The sequence below is a fragment of the Ptychodera flava genome, chromosome 21 (genome assembly GCF_041260155.1).
Source record: "Ptychodera flava strain L36383 chromosome 21, AS_Pfla_20210202, whole genome shotgun sequence".
Lineage (NCBI taxonomy): Eukaryota > Metazoa > Hemichordata > Enteropneusta > Ptychoderidae > Ptychodera > Ptychodera flava.
Window position 1 is genome coordinate 5,785,089 of NC_091948.1, and position 22,215 is coordinate 5,807,303.

At 36.7% G+C, this 22,215-nt stretch overlaps 2 protein-coding genes across 2 annotated transcripts; both read left to right on the forward strand.

Annotated features, from left to right (window-relative positions):
- Positions 1-630: 630 nt before the first annotated feature.
- On the forward strand, positions 631-3,556 carry LOC139121207 (FMRFamide-activated amiloride-sensitive sodium channel-like). The gene is made up of 6 exons (XM_070685906.1): positions 631-725; positions 1,059-1,131; positions 1,786-1,843; positions 2,229-2,317; positions 2,898-2,973; positions 3,108-3,556. Exons 2-6 carry the CDS (start codon positions 1,082-1,084, stop codon positions 3,456-3,458), a joined length of 624 nt encoding a protein of 207 aa, XP_070542007.1. The 5' UTR covers positions 631-725; positions 1,059-1,081; the 3' UTR covers positions 3,459-3,556.
- Positions 3,557-6,871: 3,315 nt separating this feature from the next.
- Positions 6,872-22,191, forward strand: LOC139121208 (amiloride-sensitive sodium channel subunit alpha-like). The gene is made up of 11 exons (XM_070685907.1): positions 6,872-7,357; positions 15,406-15,598; positions 16,539-16,642; positions 16,943-17,106; positions 17,619-17,714; positions 18,293-18,416; positions 18,730-18,802; positions 19,728-19,785; positions 19,944-20,032; positions 20,334-20,409; positions 20,805-22,191. Exons 2-11 carry the CDS (start codon positions 15,471-15,473, stop codon positions 21,141-21,143), a joined length of 1,251 nt encoding a protein of 416 aa, XP_070542008.1. The 5' UTR covers positions 6,872-7,357; positions 15,406-15,470; the 3' UTR covers positions 21,144-22,191.
- The last annotated feature ends 24 nt before the right edge of the window (positions 22,192-22,215 follow it).

A 22,215-nucleotide genomic window follows, 5' to 3' on the forward strand; every position in this document is an offset into this window, starting at 1 on the left:
TCCTAATTAATATTTCATTAGCACTATCAATGCTCTCCTTTTAACTTTATGAATCTTTCATGCGGGCACTGTATCCAAGAAATCCAAATAGATCATACTTATGTTCAAATTAAATCAGGCCTTGGCTCTGGTTGACATTGAAGAATAGTGTAGGCCGGGCTAAGCCCATTGCGCCTGGGAAACGGTTAATCTGAACGCGGTATTCGCATATATTCAAGAAGACACTTACATGAAGTAAAATGATTAGTTTTATTGTTTAAGATTGTTCAATTTCGACGGCAGTGACATCATGTGCACGACACACAACTTTTATTTTCTTCAGTACGTTACCTGCATGGAGCTTTGTTAAAATACTGACGGGAATTGTCATCTGCCAATTTGTACCACAGTGTTTCCTTGTCGACTCTTACATTTATCGCACGTACACAAGTATTCTTAATATCAGAACAACAGTGGATTATATATCATTCTTAATAGCAGCGTACATAAACACAGAATGATAAAAAATTTAGGTGATTTTTTTCTATAGAATACCAGCGTTTGTGTCACTTGATTAATTTCTTCTTGAATGGTTAATTAATTGATTAATTACTTCTTTCAGGCTTGTTTGCAAAGTTGTCTGTTAATCTACATAGCCGAGACATGTAACTGCACCGACAGTCGATATCCTAAACCAGATGGTTTCGATGATATCGAGCACTGTCAGTTTGAAAATCTTGAAAACCGTATGTATGCGATGTGTTCATTGTAAACAGTTATTCATTTTCTGGTTTATCTGCTTTATTTTTTGCTCTTGGTCATTTTTATAAAGCTATTTGAATGGACTGAAGTTTTGTTGATTAAGCAAACGGTCATGCGATATGACAGGACGTATTTACGCTTGCATTATGAATTTTCTTTAAATAAATTGATTGGCATAAAATTAAAATTCACACTAGCATTATCCTTCGATATAAAGTTATTGGCAGCATATACTTAATCATAATACCTCATTCCGTCCTGTGACGTTATGCAAAAGACAGACGATACTAATCTTGAAATCATTACCTTCTTCACAGGTAAGTGTAAATCGAATGCAGATATGATGTACCAAACCAGTAAACTGCCCTGTGATTGTCCTGTAAAGTGTATGTAAGTTCCTTCATGCTCGACCGCAGGGCCTCCAAAGGTTAAGTTTGCATTTTTTCGAAGCATTTTACTCAAACGTGTAAGCAACAAGACAGCTCTAATGAACCGTCTGCTGATAGACCGCTCGCAGCTTTGTGTACCTGACGTGTAAGGAAACTGCCGGAAGGTGGAGCATTGGCGGGAAAGTGAAGCGAACAACTTGAACATGGCGATAAAAGAATCACAGCATCACTAAAACTTTGTGATAAAATCGAAAATGAAAATCCAACGCATAACTCTTGTGGTTTCATGTCACTGGTCGTTGTAACACAACTACCGGTAACACTTCGTCGTTTTCCCCTTTGTCTACCTTACAAGGCCTTTGCAATTCAGTGTGTCCTATTTTTACGCTATCTCTGTATGTGTTTGTCTAGATATTGGTGTCTCATTTACCTCATTTTTTACCTATTTATGTTCGATCTTTCTCGTTGCTACGCCCAGCACTATTTATCCAGTTGCTTATCTGACTGGCTGCCACTAATCGTGATCTCTTCCGTGTCTTTTCCAAAATTTGCTCGGTTTTTTCCCATTCTGTGTTCATGGTCGTAAATCTCTTATATCTCTCCAATTGTTTTCTAATTCTCTTATGATGTTCCCCTTCATGTTTTCGCCAATCAGAACGTTTTCGTACACAAAGGAGATATCGTCAACGTTGTGGCCATCGTTAAATTCTGCGGTAAGAGATTTATTACACTCATATAGACCTAAACACGGCACAAAATGCACTTAATTTGCGTGAAAAACGTTGAATTATGATGTTGTTGCTAAAACCGTTATGAATCACAACTTCCATCATTTGTTTCCAAAGAAAGTGTCTGTATGTCCTGACAAAGTTTATCAAGCATTAACTTTTTACTGCAAATTTATCTGATCAAAATGTTGTTTAAAGTTGGGGAATTACAAGTGTCCAGTATAATTCCTGTGTTTGAATTTAATATAGGTCTTTCGAAGAGCTGTTCTTCTACAATTCAGAATAAGTGTACAAAAACAAGATAGAACTAGACATTTCCAATGGTTACAGACTTACTGACAGAGCGTTTCGTGTGTCTTTGCTTAAATAGGACTATGTCCATGAGTTGATGAAGAGTCGTAGTTCGAAGCTAAAGATGTTAATAGACGAACAAGAAAGGACTGGGCAGGATTTGTTCGGGTAACCACATAGTTTACTTTTTGCACTACCATGAACAAAATGTTTATGGAAAACACCAGTATCTAAAAAAGATTAAAAATCTGAAATAGTATTAATGGAATAATGTATGCATGTTTAAGAGTTGATGACAGTGAAATTGCTATGAAATGTAAGCAAAGAATGAACATCATCAGTGAATATGTAAATCTATGTGTTATTGAACATATAACCTGTTCATGTTGGCTGTAGCGCCCCTTTATTACTTCAAAGGTTCAGTAGTTTACTAGAAATACATTTAGGATATTTTTCTATGACTATTTACCTAGAGAAATAGTTTTTGAAACATTGAACACTTGAATAGCTATGGTCAGAGCGCGATGAGCGCGTCTGACAAAAATAACAGGTTTCCAATTCCATCAGAGCAGGAACCTGTAAAGAGTTTAACAACAATCATTCGAATGCCAGGAAGGGTGCCATACGGTATGCCATATGGCATTGTCCTTAAACAAATACCCAGGACCCCAAGGAAACAATGAGTTAAACACATAGCATTCGTATTTTTCGTAAGCTCCAATATTTTATTTTCACCGTCTATACGCAGGAAGAATGTTCTGAAACTACAGGTGTATTTTCGCGACCTGACACATGAAGACATTATCCAGTCACAAGCTTACTCAGTAAGTATTGCCAAAGTAAACATTATCATTACTTCCGAACGACAACAGGTTCGCAATCGGATACAATCAAAAGCCACACCAGTGCTATGTTATGAAATGCATGTCGATCAGGTCTTATCTATGCTTTGTTCCAGGAAATTGATTTAGTTAGCGACATTGGTGGAAACCTCGGGCTGTGGATCGGTCTGTCCGTCCTCACGATAATGGAATTTGTGGAACTCATTGTTGACATGTTTTCCATCTTGAGCTTTACACGAGTTTCACGAGGAAAACGCCCTCAGCAGGACGTCGAATGGGGAACAGATGAGGACCATAACGATGATGGCGTGATGTATCGAAGTGGAGAACAAGAGCTCACCAGTGGTGACGGAGACGTTTACTACTCACAGAGGGCGCACTATAACAGTGACTACGGACGTCAAAGAGGAGGTCCTGGAGTCTATTACATGCAAAGAGAAATATATCTCCCTAATAGCGTAATGTAAACTATAATTGATAGAATATGTGAAGAAATGATTGCAGATCTACAAAGTTATTTAAAAACACCATTCAATGCTCGCAACTATAGTAGGATAAGAATTAATTTGATATTTTAAGAGGACCTTCCAATCAAAATACTCCAAGAAATATTGGTAGTTGCTCTGTACTTGTGTAGAGAGTGCCAAGATTTTATAGCTATAATTCGTTTCGCTATCAACAATAGATCATTTATACAGAGAAAAAACATGTTGCAGTTTCTTTTTCGGTTTGATGATACAAGCAGAAACTATCGGAACTGGGGTCGCAAATTTAATGTACTCCTGCGTTATAACTAAGAAGGGTCTTACCACCGTCTTTTTTGACGTCTTAACTATGAAAAATAATGTCTTTTTTGAGATTTTCTTTAATTATTTAAAGACAGTTTTTGAAAGTTCACATTTCACTTGAAAATAAAATTTAAAGTAAACTTATAAAGGCACGAGATATTTGATTTGCTCCTTGGACTTGTTACAATTCCCTCTCGACCTCAAATAGCTTTTGTTTTGTGCTAAGGGGTCAAACTACATGACATTGAAATGCATTGTAAGTAAAAAGTCAACTTCACACCACTGCAAGAATTTGAGATAGTGATCTGATAAAACTGTTAGGGCAAATGTAATCATTCTCATAGCAAAAAGTTCTGTTTGTTGGTTGAATAGCTAAAGTCGTGCATCTCTTCAAATTTTAACGCAAACGTAATCATTTTCACGGCAAAAAGTTGTGTTTGTTTGTGGAACTAGCTAAAGTCGTACATCTTTTCAAATTTTTAGACGTATCTGATATAAAATTCTTGTATAACCCGAAAACTTGACTTTGACTTCTGTATAGCTTGTGTGTTTTACCTGTAGAAATCCGAGGTGTTGAAAATATGGTCAACCGCCTGAGACTTTCGTGACTCACTTAGTTAGTTGGCAAAAATGTATCTCGGGTTCCGAATTTCGCGAACGATATCTTGCCACATATCTGTGAAAGGTCTCAAAGGATTCTGGTAGTTTCTAATATATGCAAAAGCTATAAGTATTTCACAAGTTTATTCCGACGTAAAAGAAGTACGTATAATGTTATACAAGACTTTACACCAAAAGTATGGCGAATCATTGGCACTAAGGGTGATGTAATGGTGTTACACGTAAAACAGCAAAGTAACATGTACCGATGCTACCATCGCGATGGTAGTACATACCCAGGTCAAAGTTAGTTTACTTCGTTTCTTGCTCTTCAGTGAGAGAGGGTTGAGGAGAAAACCTTGTAAACTACAAATAAACATAAAAAGGACGAACTGTCCTGTAATTGACAAGTTGCTGACTTCCCAAGGCAAACTGATACAAAAACTTCTATCATCGGCATTTTCGCATCGTGAATTGTTAGCATTTTACAGAAAGACAATAAAGATACAAAATACTCACTGATCAAATATCGAAGAATTTACTCCTATTAAGTGACATTGTGTCATTCAACATTATGTAGATTTTAATGTTGGAGTTTAATTTTCAGTATGCTCAAAGATTGATACGGTGCTTTATTTGTCCATAGACAGTGGAGTTATGGAAGATGCTTAACCGTATACTTTACGCATCGGGTAGATACTCTGGGAATGGGAGAACCAAATGTGACGTAACTTTAGAATGTGTTCCTTTCGAGAAGTGATTACCCTAGAAGAGCATTCTGTTTATCACCATTTCAAAATCATCGCATTTTGTAATGTGAAGGAAATGAACTGCCTATGGATACACTTGTCAAGGTTTGGACCATGTTGGAGCGTTAAGGGTGGTATAAATAATCTGAGGCTCGCGAAAAATATCTTCGTCGTATAATATTGATCGTTTTGTAGTAAATATTTCGGACAGAAAATCGACAGTTCTAGTACAGGTCACCTTAAAAATCCAAGCTAGCTAAAGCCTTATCAACAAAGGAATAGAATTTTTAAGAATCAAACCCAATCAACCGGGAGATTATGGTATGTAACATGCTCGCGTTCTCCACCGAAATGCATTCTACTGTATTCTCTTGCCTGGTAACTATGGTGATAAAACACGTAAATGAAGTAGACCAACAATAGCAACGTCCGTCTGACCCCTACTAATTTTTCTGTTCCATTTAAAGTGTATGACCAAATTCCGTGGGTGAAACATTAAAGAAATATGGTGAATCTAAATATTTTGGAAAATATTCTGCTTCATTCCTTTGAAACTTTCTGACCGTCTCTTAAATTAACGAAGGAATATTGACCTAGCACGTTTTATTTTTAAATATTTGATAATGTCTTTGACACTAAATGTGACTTTTGAAGTGAAAATCGACGATTCAGCCACGTCACGATTGGCGAGTCCGTACTGCCAATACACATGGCAAGGTGTTTAATAGAAAGGAACCCTTATGGCTTGTTTAAAACGTCTGTTACAACATTAAAGGCATACAGTCACCTGTAATCTAATTATGCCCATATATGGTCAAAGGGGCGTTCCTTGGTATTCCAAATGCAAATGCGAGGGCGCTGTTTTGAAAAAGCGGCCACCCGCTTAAAAGCTGTGATTGGTTAGATTTTCTCTTTCCATGGTAACTGTGGCAAATTTGGAACAGGTGACAGTATACCTTTAAATACGCTCTTTCCAAACGTTAAGGAAAGTTTCAAAAATAAGTATATGCATTAATTGCTTGCAGTATTGATGAAGGTGACGTCAGAATAAAAATTATTGCATATGCTGGTATTTAATGTCCTTCAGATAACTATTTTGTAAAAAGGCGCCTTATATCCAGGGATAAGCTGATTATATCCTTATCAGTGTATGAAAAGTTCAATGCCCATGGCGTTGATGGGCTACTACTGCACGAGGCAATGAAAATCTTCAACGCAATATGGAAGATCGAGGGACTTTCCACGGAACGTCATACCGTCAACGTACAATGCAAGCCACCGCGAAAAAAATACCACCAGAAATTAAAACCTGCAGATAGTTTCGGTTTTTTATAAAAAGACTATTGACGTAATGCATGCACCGCTGACAAGTTCCTTGATATAATGTATTTGTTCTGAATGTTAACTTGGGATCTTGGATTCATACTTGTACCTGCCTTCATTGATCGAGAAATAGTGATAAAGAGCAAAATGAATTATTCTTTGATGAAGAAAGATTCAATATGGCACCACTCTCTTTATATTTAATCCTATGTGCACTTCAAAATTAACACAATTAAAGATAAACAAAAAGTGACGCGTTCCGCAAGAGTCATAATCAACAATCTAGTATGCCTTGCTTTCATATTGCGACGCTTCATTTGTAAGAGTGCCCGAAAATAATTTTGCAAAGGGACAGAAATCCAGTTTTATGCATACCTAGGGGGTCGCGCAAGCAATTATGAATGACAAAACAAACAACTGAACGGGCACTGTCACTATTGCTTTCAGGCGACGCGGGGAAGCATGGCGTCCAGAGAGAACAACGGTCTCGTCGGAAAAGACGAGATGAAGAACAAATACAAAGTTTTGCTTTGTGAAGTCATGAGCAACTCAACTGTCCACGGTTTACCAAATATCCGCCGGGCGAAAAGTATGCCCAAGCGAATATTTTGGTCAATATCTTTTCTCACTGCCGTCGGGATGTTTGTCGGATTCAGTTCCGGCCTGATTATGAAGTACTATGAATACGAAGTTAATGTAGGCGTGCAGGTCAACTTTCAACGGAACATGACTTTTCCCGCCATCACAATATGCAATTTGAACCCCCTGCGGAAGTCGTTTCTGAGGGAGAACCATTCAGCGCGTCTTCGTAAGATAGTTCAACGTGCCGCGAATACCACTATCTACGACATAAAAGCGACCCCTGACAAGGTCACGAATGGAACGGAGAACAATTCGAATAATCAGGTAAGAAGTAAGTATGGTATCAAATCGAAGACATCATTATCAACCGCCGGGCGCAGATCATATATCGAATGAGTTAAACCCAGGAATTAACCTTTCATGAAAATGCAGTTTGAAAACTTAATGTTCAATCATAATGCTTCCGTTCAGACCTGACACTGAAGTGTCAGAGAGACTGGAATTTAGGATTCTCAGGAAGGACTTTACTACGCTCATTTTCCCTATTCCGGTGCTACTCATATATATATATATATATATATTGCTTCTCATATATAAACTATATCTATACAAACATGAGCTATATATATAAGGTATATGTAAGCTGTATATAAGATATATTATATGTTATATTATATATTATATATGTATTATATATATATATATATATATATATATAATATATATATATATATATATATATATATATATATATATATATATATATATATATATATATATATATATATTGGAAGCAAATTGCAGGTTACTTTCATTCCGGACACCTAGTAACATGACTAATTAGTGGTTCAAGATGACTTTACTTTTGTTATTATTTTCCACTTGTTTCTTTGACCTCGTTAATTGTCTATTTCGCTGAAATGATAGTGGTTATTGGACCTGTTTTGATTTCATATCACACTCGCTGAAGTTCGCCTGATTCCGGGATGAATTGTGCGTCAGGGATCGTAGCCAACCTGTGAGACAAGACCACAACATACCATATACATGTACCATACCATACCATACTACCATTAAAATGGTAGTGATAAATTTTACATTATCACCATTATGACTAATCCATCCGTGAAACAGGATAACAATTAACAGGATATTGATTAATAAACCAGTAAATAAGTAGTTGCTGATACAATGACAGATGAGTGATTAATTTCATTTGCAACAATTATCTTATTGAAATCTATTGACTCTAAAAATTTACATGTATTCATAGCTCGTGTAGCTTTCACTATTACACAAAATATTTTCCAAACATCTTCGGCATTTAATGAAAGTCTACTAAGGAGTAAAGATTTCACCAGTCCCTTGAGCTGTAAAAATAATTTGTTGTGTACACAAGTTATGTATAGCACAGTGCAAAAAATCTTTTATAAGTGTGACTGAAAGCGAGTGATACAGCATTGGTACATGAAAAGAGTCAACGAACTCTGTATTAACGAAAATTTTCTTCCATAAAAGCACCGTTTCACGCAAGCACGATATAACATTATACATGAAATTCGACTGGAATTGCCGATTTAGAATGAAAAGCTGTGCAAGAGCAAAAACGTTTTTGCAAGTGCAAGCATTTTAATAAAACCGGGGCCTGTGAAATGCTTATTCACCATCTATACTGAATTGAAGGTGTGTTCGTCATTTTATTCAAGAATAAACTTTCAAGGACCATCAATGACGAAATCGAAGATGGTGTTTTTTTTTCAATTTTAATGATAATGTGTGACCTTCCTGTTGGTGCATCTACTTTAAAACTGAATTTATTTGTCTTATTTGCTCGCCCTTCGAGGTAACATTAATATACCACCAATGGATGAAACCATCAAAATTTAGTAAATTTCATTAGGTTGTAGCCTTGCGTTAATCATATATTTGCTGTTCTGAACTTGCTCAAATTGTTTATACATTAACATTGAACGAAGAAAAAATTGTATAAATTGTCCTTCAAACGGTCGTTCGAATTTGCGAAAAAGTCCACTGTCAGTGATGAACATGAAAAACATAAAGATAAAACGCAGTTCGTTGTATTAAATAACATTACAATGAGGATATTAATAAGCGGCTAGTCAATCCCTGGCTGACATCGGTAGCCAAAAGTCATAAATGAACGAGGGAGGGGCCATAAATAAGGTGTCATACGATATAAATAATAATAATAATATATAAAGCTGCAAGCAGCGTTGGCGGGGCCGAGCAGCTCGCATAGTTGATGAGAAACATACGGCGTCATCTTGAGATCTGCAATCATAACAAACATGAAGGTTTCTGTACTAATTGTTGCTCATGTTTAGGTACATACGTACATTTGGGGTCAAAGGGTATAGCACTGTTGATTACAGAGTTATGGACATATATATATATTTGAGGTCAAAGGTCATTGGAGTGACGTGACATTTTGTCAAAAAATTGTATCCCATACTGATTCCCATATACAAAAAAATCAGACCTCTAGCTGTATTGGCTTGCCAAAAACTAGATATGTGCATATTTAATGAGGTACCAGATATTGCACCATAAGGTCTCCCTTTATACCAAATAAGAAGCGTCTAGCCCTTGTGGTTCCTGAGTTATGGACAGGTATGTATATTTGAGGTCAAGGTCATCGAGGTCACGTGACCTTTTATTGAAAAAATTGTATCCCATACTTATCCCCATATACAAAAAATCACACCTCTAGCTCTATTGGCTTGCCCAGAATTAGATATGTGCATATTTAATGAGGTACATGATGTGGCGTCATAAGGTCTCCAATCCTACCAATTATGAAGGGTGTAGCACTTGTGGTTACTGAGTTATGGACAGATATGTATATTTAAGGTCAAAGGTCATCGAAGTCACGTGACATTTTGTCAAAAAAATTGTATCCCATAGTTATCCCTATATACAAAAAACCAGACCTCTAACTCTATTGGCTTGCCCAGAATTAGATATGTGCATATTAAATGAGGCATGACCTATAGTACGATAAGGTCTCCCATAATACCAAGTATGAAGGGTGTAGCCCTTGTGGATACTGAGTTATGGACAGATATGTATATTTGAGGTCAAAGGTCATCAAGGTCACGTGAGATTTTGTCAAAAAAATTGTATCCCATAGTTATAACTATATACCAAAAACCAGACCTCTAACTCTATTGGCTTGCCCAGAATTAGATATGTGCATATTTAATAAGGCATGACCTTTGTTACCATAAGGTCTCCCATCATACCAAGTATAAGGGTGTAGCCCTTGTGGTTACTGAGTTATGGACATATATGTATATTTGAGGTCAAAGGTCATCAAGGTCACGTGACTTTTTGTCAAAAAAAATGTATCCCATAGTTATCCCTATATACCAAAAATCAGACCTCTAACTCTATTGGCATCCCCAGAATTAGATATGTGCATATTAAATGAGGCATGAACTTTAGTACCATAAGGTCTCCCATCATACCAAGTATGAAGGGTGTAGCCCTTGTGGATACTGAGTTATGGACATATATGTATATTTGAGGTCAAAGGTCATCAAGGTCATGTGACATTTTGTCAAAAAAATTGTATCCCATAGTTATAACTATATACCAAAAACCAGACCTCTAACTCTTATGGCTTGCCCAGAATTAGATATGTGCATATTTAATGAGGCATGACCTTTGGTACCATAAGGTCTCCCATCATACCAAGTATGAAGGGTGTAGCCCTTGTGGTTACTGAGTTATGGACATATATGTATATTTGAGGTCAAAGGTCATCAAGGTCACGTGACATATTGTCAAAAAAATTGTATCCCATAGTTATCCCTATATACCAAAAACCAGACCTCTAACTCTATTGGCTTGCCCAGAATTAGATATGTGCATAATAAATGAGGTTTAGAAACATGCTAGGGTCATAGGTCAAGTTCATCCTCAAAACATTGATTTGCAGTTTGATAACCTGTTGGTCATTGTTCAGTAGTGACAAGGCCCCGGCCCCCAGGACACTCACATAGGCCAGAATAAGCCATTGGTATAGCTTAGCTGCAGAGGTATAGGGGAGGTCAAAGGTCATTGAAAAATCAGAAAAATAATACTTTAAAAATCTTCTTCTCAAAAACTGCCAGGTCAATTTCCTTGAAATTTAGTATATAGCATCTAGATAGTATGGCCTATAAAGTTTGCGAAAAGATTTTGGATCGGTCAAATTTTATGGAAATGGGACAGTAAAAAACATTTTCATTTCAAAATTGTAGCCAGGTCACATGACTAATTAAATATTCAAGACTAACATGCACTACCTCTCATTGACCTTAAACATTGTACCAAGTTTCAAAAAAATTCATTGAACAGTTTCAGAGATTAGGACTGACAAAAAAACGGCAGAAGAAGAAGAAGAAAGTAGAATTTGAGCAATACCAATAGGGGCCTCGCCATGAGGGCGCTCGGCCCCTAATAATAATATATGTCGTTCCCAGTATGTGCTTTGCGGTCAGTGATCTATGACGTAATATGTTTACTTAAAATTAGAGAAATGGAAGGTGGGAATTTATTAAAGCAGACTCTGCTTAAACATTGGTTTTATTTGCTTCAATGAGATGAGGAAAAATATGCAATACTGGTGTGTTTAGACGAACTGCAATAAAATGCTTGTCTTAAATTTAAGGTAGAACGCACCTCGGGGACAGACATTCGGGCTCTCAAACTTTTACAATTCTCTTCTGATATACAACATGTGGGGGTTCATTTTAAAGCTCTTGATGAAAGAAAACTTTTCACCGGCTTAGTTTTTCAAAATTCGAAAATTTTTATTTTTCTCCCTAGAGTCAACACAGGTATGGCGGCCATTTTGAATTTCTAAAATCGGTAAATCTTGAGTAATTTGTTTCTCTAGTACCAAAATTTGCACGATGACCCCCTATTTTTATTCTTGATTTTGAAAGAGAATGATTGAAAGATTCCTTGAGGAAAGTTAGAGCAAAAGTTTAAGTCTTTCACTTTCGAGGTGCATACTACCTTAACGTAAGTCTTATCTGTACATCCGAAATCAGTATCTAATCATGCCAGTCTTTCATCACCGTTTTTTGAATCGTGGTTCGATCAGGTGAAATAAAGAATGGCAATAACTTTCAAGAATCGTCAACGGTTGAATATGATATTTTCAACATGTGCAGTTTCTATTTTACGCTATTTTTAACGGTTCAGTGTCCGTGCACCTCCACGGTGTTTACATTTACCAGGCAAATAGATTCGGAGGTCGGCCAATGTACTGTCGAGTATTTCATGGGGATATCATTAGCATGTTATGCGCAAGGCCTATTTGATACAAAACAGAAATTCAAAATTATCGCATTACTGAATATTGAACACAATGGCGTATCCTTCAGCAAATTTTGCAGAAAACGCATTTAGCCTTTAAATTTCTGTCATGGTAATTTAAATTAGTATTATCAGAAGCACTCTAATACACAGTTTTAGTCATCTGCGTTCTGTCTATATTTAGTACCAGCACACAAACATGTGGGTATTTATATATTACGATACATTCGCTCGTTATATTGCGACATTTCATAAAAACTATTCCCTTGATGGAAAATACGGGTAACGGGGCCGATATCATGAACCAGTATAGTTGTTATAACCATCGGTATATTATCTAAAAAATATCTTTTATGGAGTCAATGTCAAATAATTTCCAATTGCCTGAAGTAGATGTATATATTATGCAACTATGTAAAATACTGCTTTAAAAGAGGCAAATTCGACACCGGTGCCGCCTGAGCTCAACCTCTTTCGTTCGGTGATTTTGGCTAAAATCTGTTTTACAAATACCATTTTACGCCTCTTAACTTCATAATGAAAAACTTAAAACTGAAATTAAAAAAAATCTTTGGAAAAAGATAATGGTATCAAGTGCCTGGGAAATAAGTTCAGTCACTCTTCTGTAATTATCTATCTGGTTACAATCACAGAGGAACATAGACAGCTGTGTTACAATGAATCACTAGGTCACTGGGGCTTGTGAACGGCCTATTAGGTATCGAAGCTTGGCCGTTATGCGTGCAATCACAATCATCAGGCAATATGCAGTGCGCCATCCCTGTTGAACATTTGGTAGAATATAAAATATCTGTGTTGACCTCCGTTCTGTATTAATATTTACGGCCCTGATATGGTTTTTGCGGACCGAGGTTGTACGGCGGAAGGACCCGAGAATGCGAGGGCCCGTACGCACAGGTGCACGACGTCTTTTAAAATCACTTGTCTGTAATTTTAATGTTGAAACATGCATTTTATTAAAATCTGTGCAAACGGAAATCGTGCAGGCAGCTATTGAGACACACAGTGAACAGTGCCCCGTGCACGGCTGTGGCCGCTCAGGCTCTACTGTTAACGGTACTAACTTTATAGAAATGGCGAATTTTAAATCACTTGTCTACAATTTTCATGTTGAAACATGCATTTTATTGATAACTGTGTGCAAACGGAAATCATGCAGGCAGCTTTTGACACATACAGTGAGCAGCGCCCAGAACACGGCTGTGGCTGCTCGGCTGTCTTGTACACATTACTCTAAAGGTACGAAAGTATTTGGAAAATAATTTTAAATTAGACAAAATTAACAGTATTGGCCATCCTCGAGATTCAAACTTCATCCTAATCGAGGGAATACTTACAAAAATCGATCGATTGTCTTCCTAACTTGTAAAGTCAACATCTGCCCTATCTACGGCTGATAATTAGCGCAATGTTTTTTATGGACAAGTCCCGTGCCAGCGCCATTTTCAAAGTGTGCAGCTTGAAGTTGACGCATGCGCATACTTTCCTTTTAACCAATACGTCATTGTTATTCGTACTGAGGAATAGCCTTCAAAATGGCGGTGCCAAGGGAGTTGTCCGGAGGTAAAAATTAGCGACTTACCAGCAATTACATGGCCCGGTGCAGTTTTTGTGTTTCAAGAACCCAGTCGATCGATTTAGAACCACGCATGCGACAACACAGAGAAGTTTGAATCCCCAGGGTTGACAACAACGTTTTATTTACGGATTTTATTTAAATTATTTTTCAAATACTTTCGTACCTTAGAGTAATGTGTACAAGACAGCCGAGCGGCCACAGCCGTGTTCTGGGCGCTGCTAACAGCATGTCTCAAAAGCTGTCCGCATGATTTCTGTTTGCACAGTTTAAATAAAATGCATGTTTCACCTTTCAATTACAGACAAGTGGTTTTAAAATTCGCCGACTGTGTAAGTAACAGCAGAGCTAAACGGCCACAGCCGTGCACTGTAGTGTAGTGATGGGCACTGTTCACTGTATGCCTCAAAATCTGGCCGCATGATTTCCGTTTGCACATTTGTTAATAAAATGCATGTTTCAACATTAAAAATTCAGATAATTGATTTTAAAATTCGTCGTGCGCTTTGCCCGTACGCCGTACGACCGAGGTTCGCAAAATCCGTATCAGGGTCGTAAGGTTTTATAATATACCTTATGGAATGATGAATATGTAGTTTAAAAACATTGCAGAGATTTGGAGATAGAAATTCATGCAATGTCAAACATTTATTGCCATTTTTGTAATATTTTCAGAAAAGCAATGTCCGGTTTCCGTCGCGTATTGATATACATAATGACGTCATTTGTTTACCAGTATAACTTGTATAGCAATGTACGTATACCAACAAAAAATGTGGCGAAAATCGAGATGTAAGAAGAACGGCGTGGTGTAACTTATCGTAAATGTCATTGCACCTGCAGGGAGATGCTATCAACAGTTAAAGGTTCGATTGAGAGAAATGTTGTGTCTTTAATTTTGTGAGGATTTCGCGATGAAATGACCGTGTAGGCCTACTTGAAACTGGGCGACAGCTGACGGCGCGCGGCTAGGCTTAGATCTGTCGCATGATCTCACTCGATCACATTTGTATCAGTTCATTTTCACTTTCAAAAATGCAGACATCATCGATAAAGTGCTTAGTCAACACTAGATTTTAATATGAAACCCTGAGAAATATCACCGGATTTCATTCTCGTTAGTACGCGCGTTGCTATCAGCAAACGCTCCATTCGTAAACAAAGCCAGCGTGAGATTCGAACGTCTCCTCCGTTCTGATCGTACGGGCAACAATGAAGTTAGCGAAATCGGGAGTAATCCTATGGTCTCAACCCCGGTGTGATAATAAAAGTCAACTATAAATTTAATGGCCCACAAATGAGTACCACTGTACAATATCATACCCTGAGAATACTTATTGTTGTTTCCTAGTCTTTCTTGAATACCAACGTGATGAAGTCGAGCCATTACATAGTTCTTAATTTCCCTACCTCTTTAAATTCTAAGTCTAATGTACCTTGGCCACAGCAATCGAGCGACTACAGTCACTGGGACGATATCGACGGAACCTTCTACAGAAACCCTTCGCCGCAATGGTTGATGGACAAGCAAGTTACGGAGTATCTTACGGAATAGAAGTACCACTCAGGAGAGAGATTGGCCACCAATTAGGGGATTTGCTGATAAGCTGTCAGTGGAACAACTTTCAGTGCTCTCCAAGGTAAGACGTTGAGGAATTCTATTTAGCGAAACGAAACGAAACGAAATGAAACGAAACGTTTCGCTAAATAGAATTACGTTTCGTTTCGTTTCGGTGAATAGAATAAGCCAAGACGTTGCACACCTTTGCTGAGAGGACAAACTCTTTCAGAACACGATTGGAAACATTTCGTGTGAGCGCATGAGGTCAAAAGTAATGTTAATTTGTTTATATTGCTTTTGACACTGTTATACTTATAATCACTTTTTTTTGCCAAAATATAAATGACTCCGAGTCTGTATCAGAGTAAATAAAAAATGGTAAAAGTGTGGCATTCTTTCACTGTTTATCGCCTTGCAATAATTTTTTAAAAAATCAGTTTAGTGTAAATTGGTTGCTCTGTTTAAGAATGAAGCGAGTCTTTTGATTTGGTTTACGCTGTTTCGATCCCCAAGCATTTACAAATTGGTCGCTGTCGGATATGGGCAGCTGCTGGTTGTATGTGAATTGCATATCTGCAAACTGCTGAACGTCTGATTTCTGATTGAATTTTCATATAACTGACCAATTCAATGTCCATTCCCATGAAATCACTCGACATTGTTATCCAATAATAATATATTTACATGACTATTTTCCGTTGTCTATTGATCCGAGAAAAGAAGTACAAACGGACAAACGCAACAAAACATATTACAGTTTTGTTGCAAACACTACCCATTCGTAACCGCTTTAGTGAACTTATACAGTATTCCATGATACACGACGATTATCACTCTGGGAAGTGGAAAGGTAAAATAACATGTAATGTAATCGGGCAAGTGTAATTCTTGTTGGTGAAATTACTCTGTAAACGATCTTTGGTCTATAGTCATGTCTTTTGAGATCAAGTCCAGCAGTGAATACAGTCGTTTTCTGTCCTAGAAATACGTTTAAAATGTTTATGTGTCAACTCTTTCAGCAACTTCACATATTTAATGAATACATTTTACGGTAATTGCTACACCTTCAATAGTGCCACTGGCTCTCCTGCTTTGTCAACCAACTTCGCTGGCTCGACGCATGGTAAGCTACGTTTATGGGAAAATAATGCTTCTCCCGTAGTTAGAGTGCGAATTATACTATTTATTCAGTTGTTTATTATTTGCTTTTTCGGAGTAGAGGCTGTAATTTCAATGACCGGTGTTCCACTAGTGTGCAACACACACTCCAGGCCGCTACTTTACAAAGCTATCATAATGCAGACACTTAGAGATTACAGCTGTCTGATAATCTATCTCATTTAATTTGGAAACATTTCCTTTGGGCAGTGAGATGTGTATTACATTCCCTGTAAGCTATCTGAACGTGACTATTCCAACACAGGTTTGACACTGGAGCTCTTTGTCGAACAAGACGAATACCTTGACAGTGTGACTCAGTCAGCCGGAGTGCGAGTCACTATCCACTCACAAGACGAAACACCGTTCCCGGAAGACAACGGTTTTAACATTGAACCAGGGAAACTAACATCCGTGGGCATTACCATGGTAATTGAAATCTTTGCCTTGGTCAGTCAGCATACGGTTTGATTCATCACAAGCATTGCATTTCATTTCTTCTTGACTAAAACTAAAAAAATTATCGCTGCTATTTACCGAAAAATCGACATGTTGATGATTTATTTTGGCTGCGTTTTTTGTGCCCAGACTTGAAATGTCGCCTGTTGTCTGCGTATCCTCAAAGACAAGAATATAAATTATTTTTTAACGAAAGACCAATAAACAAAAAAATTATCATATCTTCGTAAAAGTCCTGGATACAGTTTGTTTTATCAGCGTAAATGTCTGATCACAGGAAAGCTTTGAGGTGATTGATAATTGAATGTAGGCATAACGAATGAAAATTATTGCACTCATCAGGAGGAGCAGTGTAGCTTGGTATCAATTAGTCTGCCTAGATTAGAACGATGCCAGTTTGGTCACACTGATCCAAAAGTGATGACTTTCCGCCCACTGAACCTCTCTGTCTAATGACACATTTTTATGCATCGTTAATTCAGGGCAAGACAGTACGATTGCCACATCCATTTACGGACTGTGTGTCGGCAGACACAACTGAGCACGAGATTGCTTTTAAAAATTCCTACTCTGTAGAGGTGAGAAAAATTCATTTGAATTTGTCGTCAAGCTTTTACCTGTTGATTTTGCGTCTATCTAGATCTGAGATAGTTAAATGGTTTATTCGATGTTTAATTTTACGCTTGTTCTAAGAAGATGCTTTATCGGGTTGATGCAAGTATCACCATAGATATGACTTAATCATTAACGCAAAACGTAGTACGATGACATTGATGGCCATTTTTTGTAATAACTTACAGATGTATTAAGAATAGCTCTCGGACAAGAAAAACCAGGAAAAATTAGAAGAACATTGGTGTTTTTACTCCCTTTGTGCAAAGATACTTGCCAGGAAAACTCGAATTTTTTTTATCAATCTTTGACACATAACTATAATTGTACAGAATCTTGCGCCAGACAAGAGTCTTCCAAAATTATAAATATATCGTATGTGGTTCTCTATACTTGAAGTTTGCATAAAGATTTCAGGATGCTGTGATTATGCAAAGATTGTACATCACTATGTACATGCAATAAAGTCTGACATCACTTTGGGGGGAAACGATGCGCATGTCATATGACTACGTACTTACTCGACTGTGCATGGCCGTTGTAGGCGTGTATGAAGAGTTGTCTGCTGACACATATCGCCGAGGCATGCAACTGTACGGATGGCCGCTACCCTAAACCAGATGATTACGAGGACGTCGGTCACTGTCAGTATCAAAATGAGGAACAACGTGAGTGCAGCCGTTGCTAATTTGCATATTTATCATACAGCCTCTGTATTTGTATTAATAATTATGTAGATTACTTGCTCTTACTATAACTTAATAAACGGCCTTTCTATTTGAAATGCATTGCGTCGGTATTTGGAGTAAATACCATACTCAGAAATGCAGCCGGTCCAAGTATGATAAGGTAAATGTTCAGAGTTCGCAAAAAGGTCGAAAAGGATTTTAGCGTTGTGATATCATCAACGAAAGAAATTTACATCTTTTTTAAATGAGAACGAAACGATGACGATTTTAATACCCTTTTTGTCTACAACAGGTCAGTGTGTATCGTCTGCAGATATGTTGTACGAAGCAAATAGACTGGCTTGTGACTGTCCCCCCAAATGTTTGTAAGTTCACAGACACACACAAGAAGGTTTTAACTAAGTAAAATGGTGTAATAAAAAAAGAAATTCCTCCCTAAATTGCTCAACCAAACCTCAAACGGAATGAAGCACGATCTGTTGAAGCACGTGAAAATGCCATATTGGCTTAGTGGAGAAGCCTGGAAATACACATAAACAATTAACAAGTCTTACATCTGTATTTGAACAAAAACGAATTATGCAATCAAATGACCTAGTGTTTCAATTGATTTTTCTATAATAGAATTTGTTATTTATGACTTTTACTCTTGTCTACTCAATGTCACTTCTGTATAATATGCCTTATGCTATACCCCTTTCCTTCTGTCTGTTTTGCAGAGTGTATGTATATATATATATATATATATATATATATATATATATATATATATATATATATATATATATATATATATATATATATATATATATATATATATATATATATATATATATATATATATATATATATATATATATAAACAGATTACTTCAAGTTCAAAGTAATGAAATCTATTACTAAGTTTCATGTATCTTGCAATCCTCAAATAGAAGGAGGATTGCAAGATGCATGAAACTTAAGTAATAGATTTCATTACTTTGTACTTGAAGTAATCTGTTTATTTATAACGCTCCGCTCAAGCATTTAGCACTGTAATTTCCCACGAGGACATCTGTATACTTATATATATATATATATATATATATATATATATATATATATATATATATATATATATATATATATATATATATATATTTATAAGCATCTTTACCCAGCTGTTTGTGTCTCTACTGTCCTTCCTCTCCTTGTCTTCTGACCGCCTGTATTCTGGCTTCTATTTGCTAGGTATATGTATTTCTGTTACTCCATGAATAATTAATGATACATTTATGTTAATGCATTCAGAACGGTTTCATATGCAAAAGAAACATCGTCCGCCGTATGGCCCTCATCAAATTCTGAGGTAAGATTCCCATATTAATAACATTACTGGTAGCACACTCTCAAGAAAACACTCTGTTTTGTTGTTTTAGTCACATTTCTTTAGGTTATAGTGTAACATTTAAAAATATTTCTTATGTGTGCATTTCACCAGGATTTCCTCCATCTTTGATTAAACAGGATTATGTCCGTGGAACGTTGAGGAGTAGAAGTTCAAAGCTGCGTTCGTTAATAGAAGAGCAAGAACGAACTGGGCAGGACCTATTAGAGTAACCGCATAGTTTACAACCCACATTGGTATAAATGGAAACTTACGTACGCTATTGCTGAAGTGTTTTGCTGGAAATATGTAGCATCGCAAATGGAGACTTTTAAGAATGATAAGACAGTTGTAGCAACATCTGTAGTATGGTTATATGTGGCAGCGGATTCTCAACACGAATCACTATATTGAAATAAGACACACTATAACAATACGGCAAATTATATCTTTCACAGTTACCTCTGTGTAAATGTTTCGTGGAATCAAACATCATTGTCTTATTTGATTTTCACCGTTTTAATACACAGGAAGAATGTTTTGAAGTTGGCGGTGTATTTTCGAGACCTGACACATCAAGCAATCAGTCAATCGCAGTTATACACGGTATTTATATCAACAATCACTGCTATCGATGCATTTGTTCAATAACTGAGTTTTGTCAATTATTGTCAAACATTTGCACGCACGTCATCTTATAATATGCTAGATTTGCTGGAAATTTTGCACAAATATACAGAAGCATATTTCTTCTGCCATGCGACAGTATTAATATCAAATAAATATTTCAACTCGCTAAAAGTTTAATAAATCACGTTGTTGCGCAATGACATGAGTTTGGAACTTGTCGAGTTCAGCAAATTGATAAGTCGATATGAAACATGCCTTTCTGATACTTGCAATCTGCTTGGAGTTCGACGACACAATATGACCCAAGTGACCAATTTAACTGGTGAAAACAACACAAGTATTCAATCAGCCATTACTATGATCTGTTCCAGAAAATGTCCTTGGTGAGCGACATCGGTGGCAACCTCGGTTTATGGATCGGCCTGTCCGTTTTGACCATAATGGAATTCGTGGAACTCATTTTCGACATGTCCGCCATCTTGGGGGTTTTATGTTCTGCAAAAGGAAAACGCACTGAGATGACCGGCGAATCGGAAAGAAGAGTCCGGCAAGACGGTCAGTTCTACAAGAATCCAGAACAAGGTGTCACCTACAGAAATGGTGATGTCTATTACACAAAGGGGAGGAACTATGACGGTGACAACGAACGTCAATATAATGGGATTCTCTCTGCACACAGAGATATTTATTTACCAAACGGCGTGATATAGAACAGTTAGAGTCAATGATTTTGAACAATCATTCAGATGATGTAAATTTTGTAAAATACGTCAATACTGTCATAGAGAATCCATAAATTTACAGAGAAGAAACTTCATTTTATGAATGAAAAAGAGCTACACTCAAGAAGAAAGTTTTCTTTGAGAATCGTTACACCTTTAACTTCTCAGCCAGTGCGTTTTGCATATCAACCAATGGAGATGCACGTCAAGCGATCGTGTGACTGCTGTAACCTTGTTGTGACTGCTGTAACCTTGTAAACCTGCCGATGAATGTTCTGTAGATAAACATTTCTGATGTTGAATGCCTATCACCAACTTAATAACTTTTCACTTCGAAAGGATCGTCTAAGACACCCTGTGGTAATCTTAAAATGATCAATTATGGACGTTCACAGATCTTCAAGTTAGCCAAGTGTAAAACTTAAACTCTTATTTCAAGAATCAGTCATGATATATTCATCAGATGGAACACAAAATACGACAACATTTTCTTCAATCCACATTGTGATAAAATATGGCACCAAAACAGATATAAGTTATCAGAAAATTACCGACATATTTACACTTTAGGCCTTTTCGTGTGGACCTCAGGCCTGATATTTTATAAGGTATAGAGATGCTAAAATTGAATTTTTTTGATAATATCAATTGGAAAATTACCTTTTTTAATGAATTGAGTAAGTTTTAAAAGTCAACAGATATTTTGTATTTTTCTTCTTTCTTTGAGTGTATAGATTTCTATGAAAGCCTGTCCTTAAAAGCCACAGAATTACTAGTAAGGTTAATCAACTATATCGAGCAAATTCAGTTTTTCACTGTTGCTGCCAGGTATTAGTAGTGGATATCATTAAAGAATAATATAATTTTTTTCTATTTTTCGGTAGAATCGTTAATATATGTAGTACGGAGCTGGCAAAGCTTTCCGAGGGAGAGCATTTTTAAACTTTTGACGCGTTTCAAGTTTTGTATAAATATTAATAAGCAGATACTCTTAATATAAGCTTATGTATAGTAATAAATTGATTTATAAATGTGCGAATTACGATGTATTCTCAATGGT

What these genes read in the sequence shown, in the direction of transcription:
- LOC139121207 (XM_070685906.1), top strand. Translation starts at nt 1,082, where the DNA reads ATGATGTACCAAACCAGTAAACTGCCCTGTGATTGTCCTGTAAAGTGT. An exon ending in GATTGTCCTGTAAAGTGTAT is followed by an intron (nt 1,132 to 1,785) that starts GTAAGTTCCTTC and finishes TTCGCCAATCAG; the next exon opens with AACGTTTTCGTACACAAAGG. An exon ending in TCCAGTCACAAGCTTACTCA is followed by an intron (nt 2,974 to 3,107) that starts GTAAGTATTGCC and finishes GCTTTGTTCCAG; the next exon opens with GAAATTGATTTAGTTAGCGA.
- LOC139121208 (XM_070685907.1), top strand. Translation starts at nt 15,471, where the DNA reads ATGGTTGATGGACAAGCAAGTTACGGAGTATCTTACGGAATAGAAGTA. An exon ending in AAAATTCCTACTCTGTAGAG is followed by an intron (nt 17,715 to 18,292) that starts GTGAGAAAAATT and finishes TGGCCGTTGTAG; the next exon opens with GCGTGTATGAAGAGTTGTCT. An exon ending in GTCAATCGCAGTTATACACG is followed by an intron (nt 20,410 to 20,804) that starts GTATTTATATCA and finishes GATCTGTTCCAG; the next exon opens with AAAATGTCCTTGGTGAGCGA.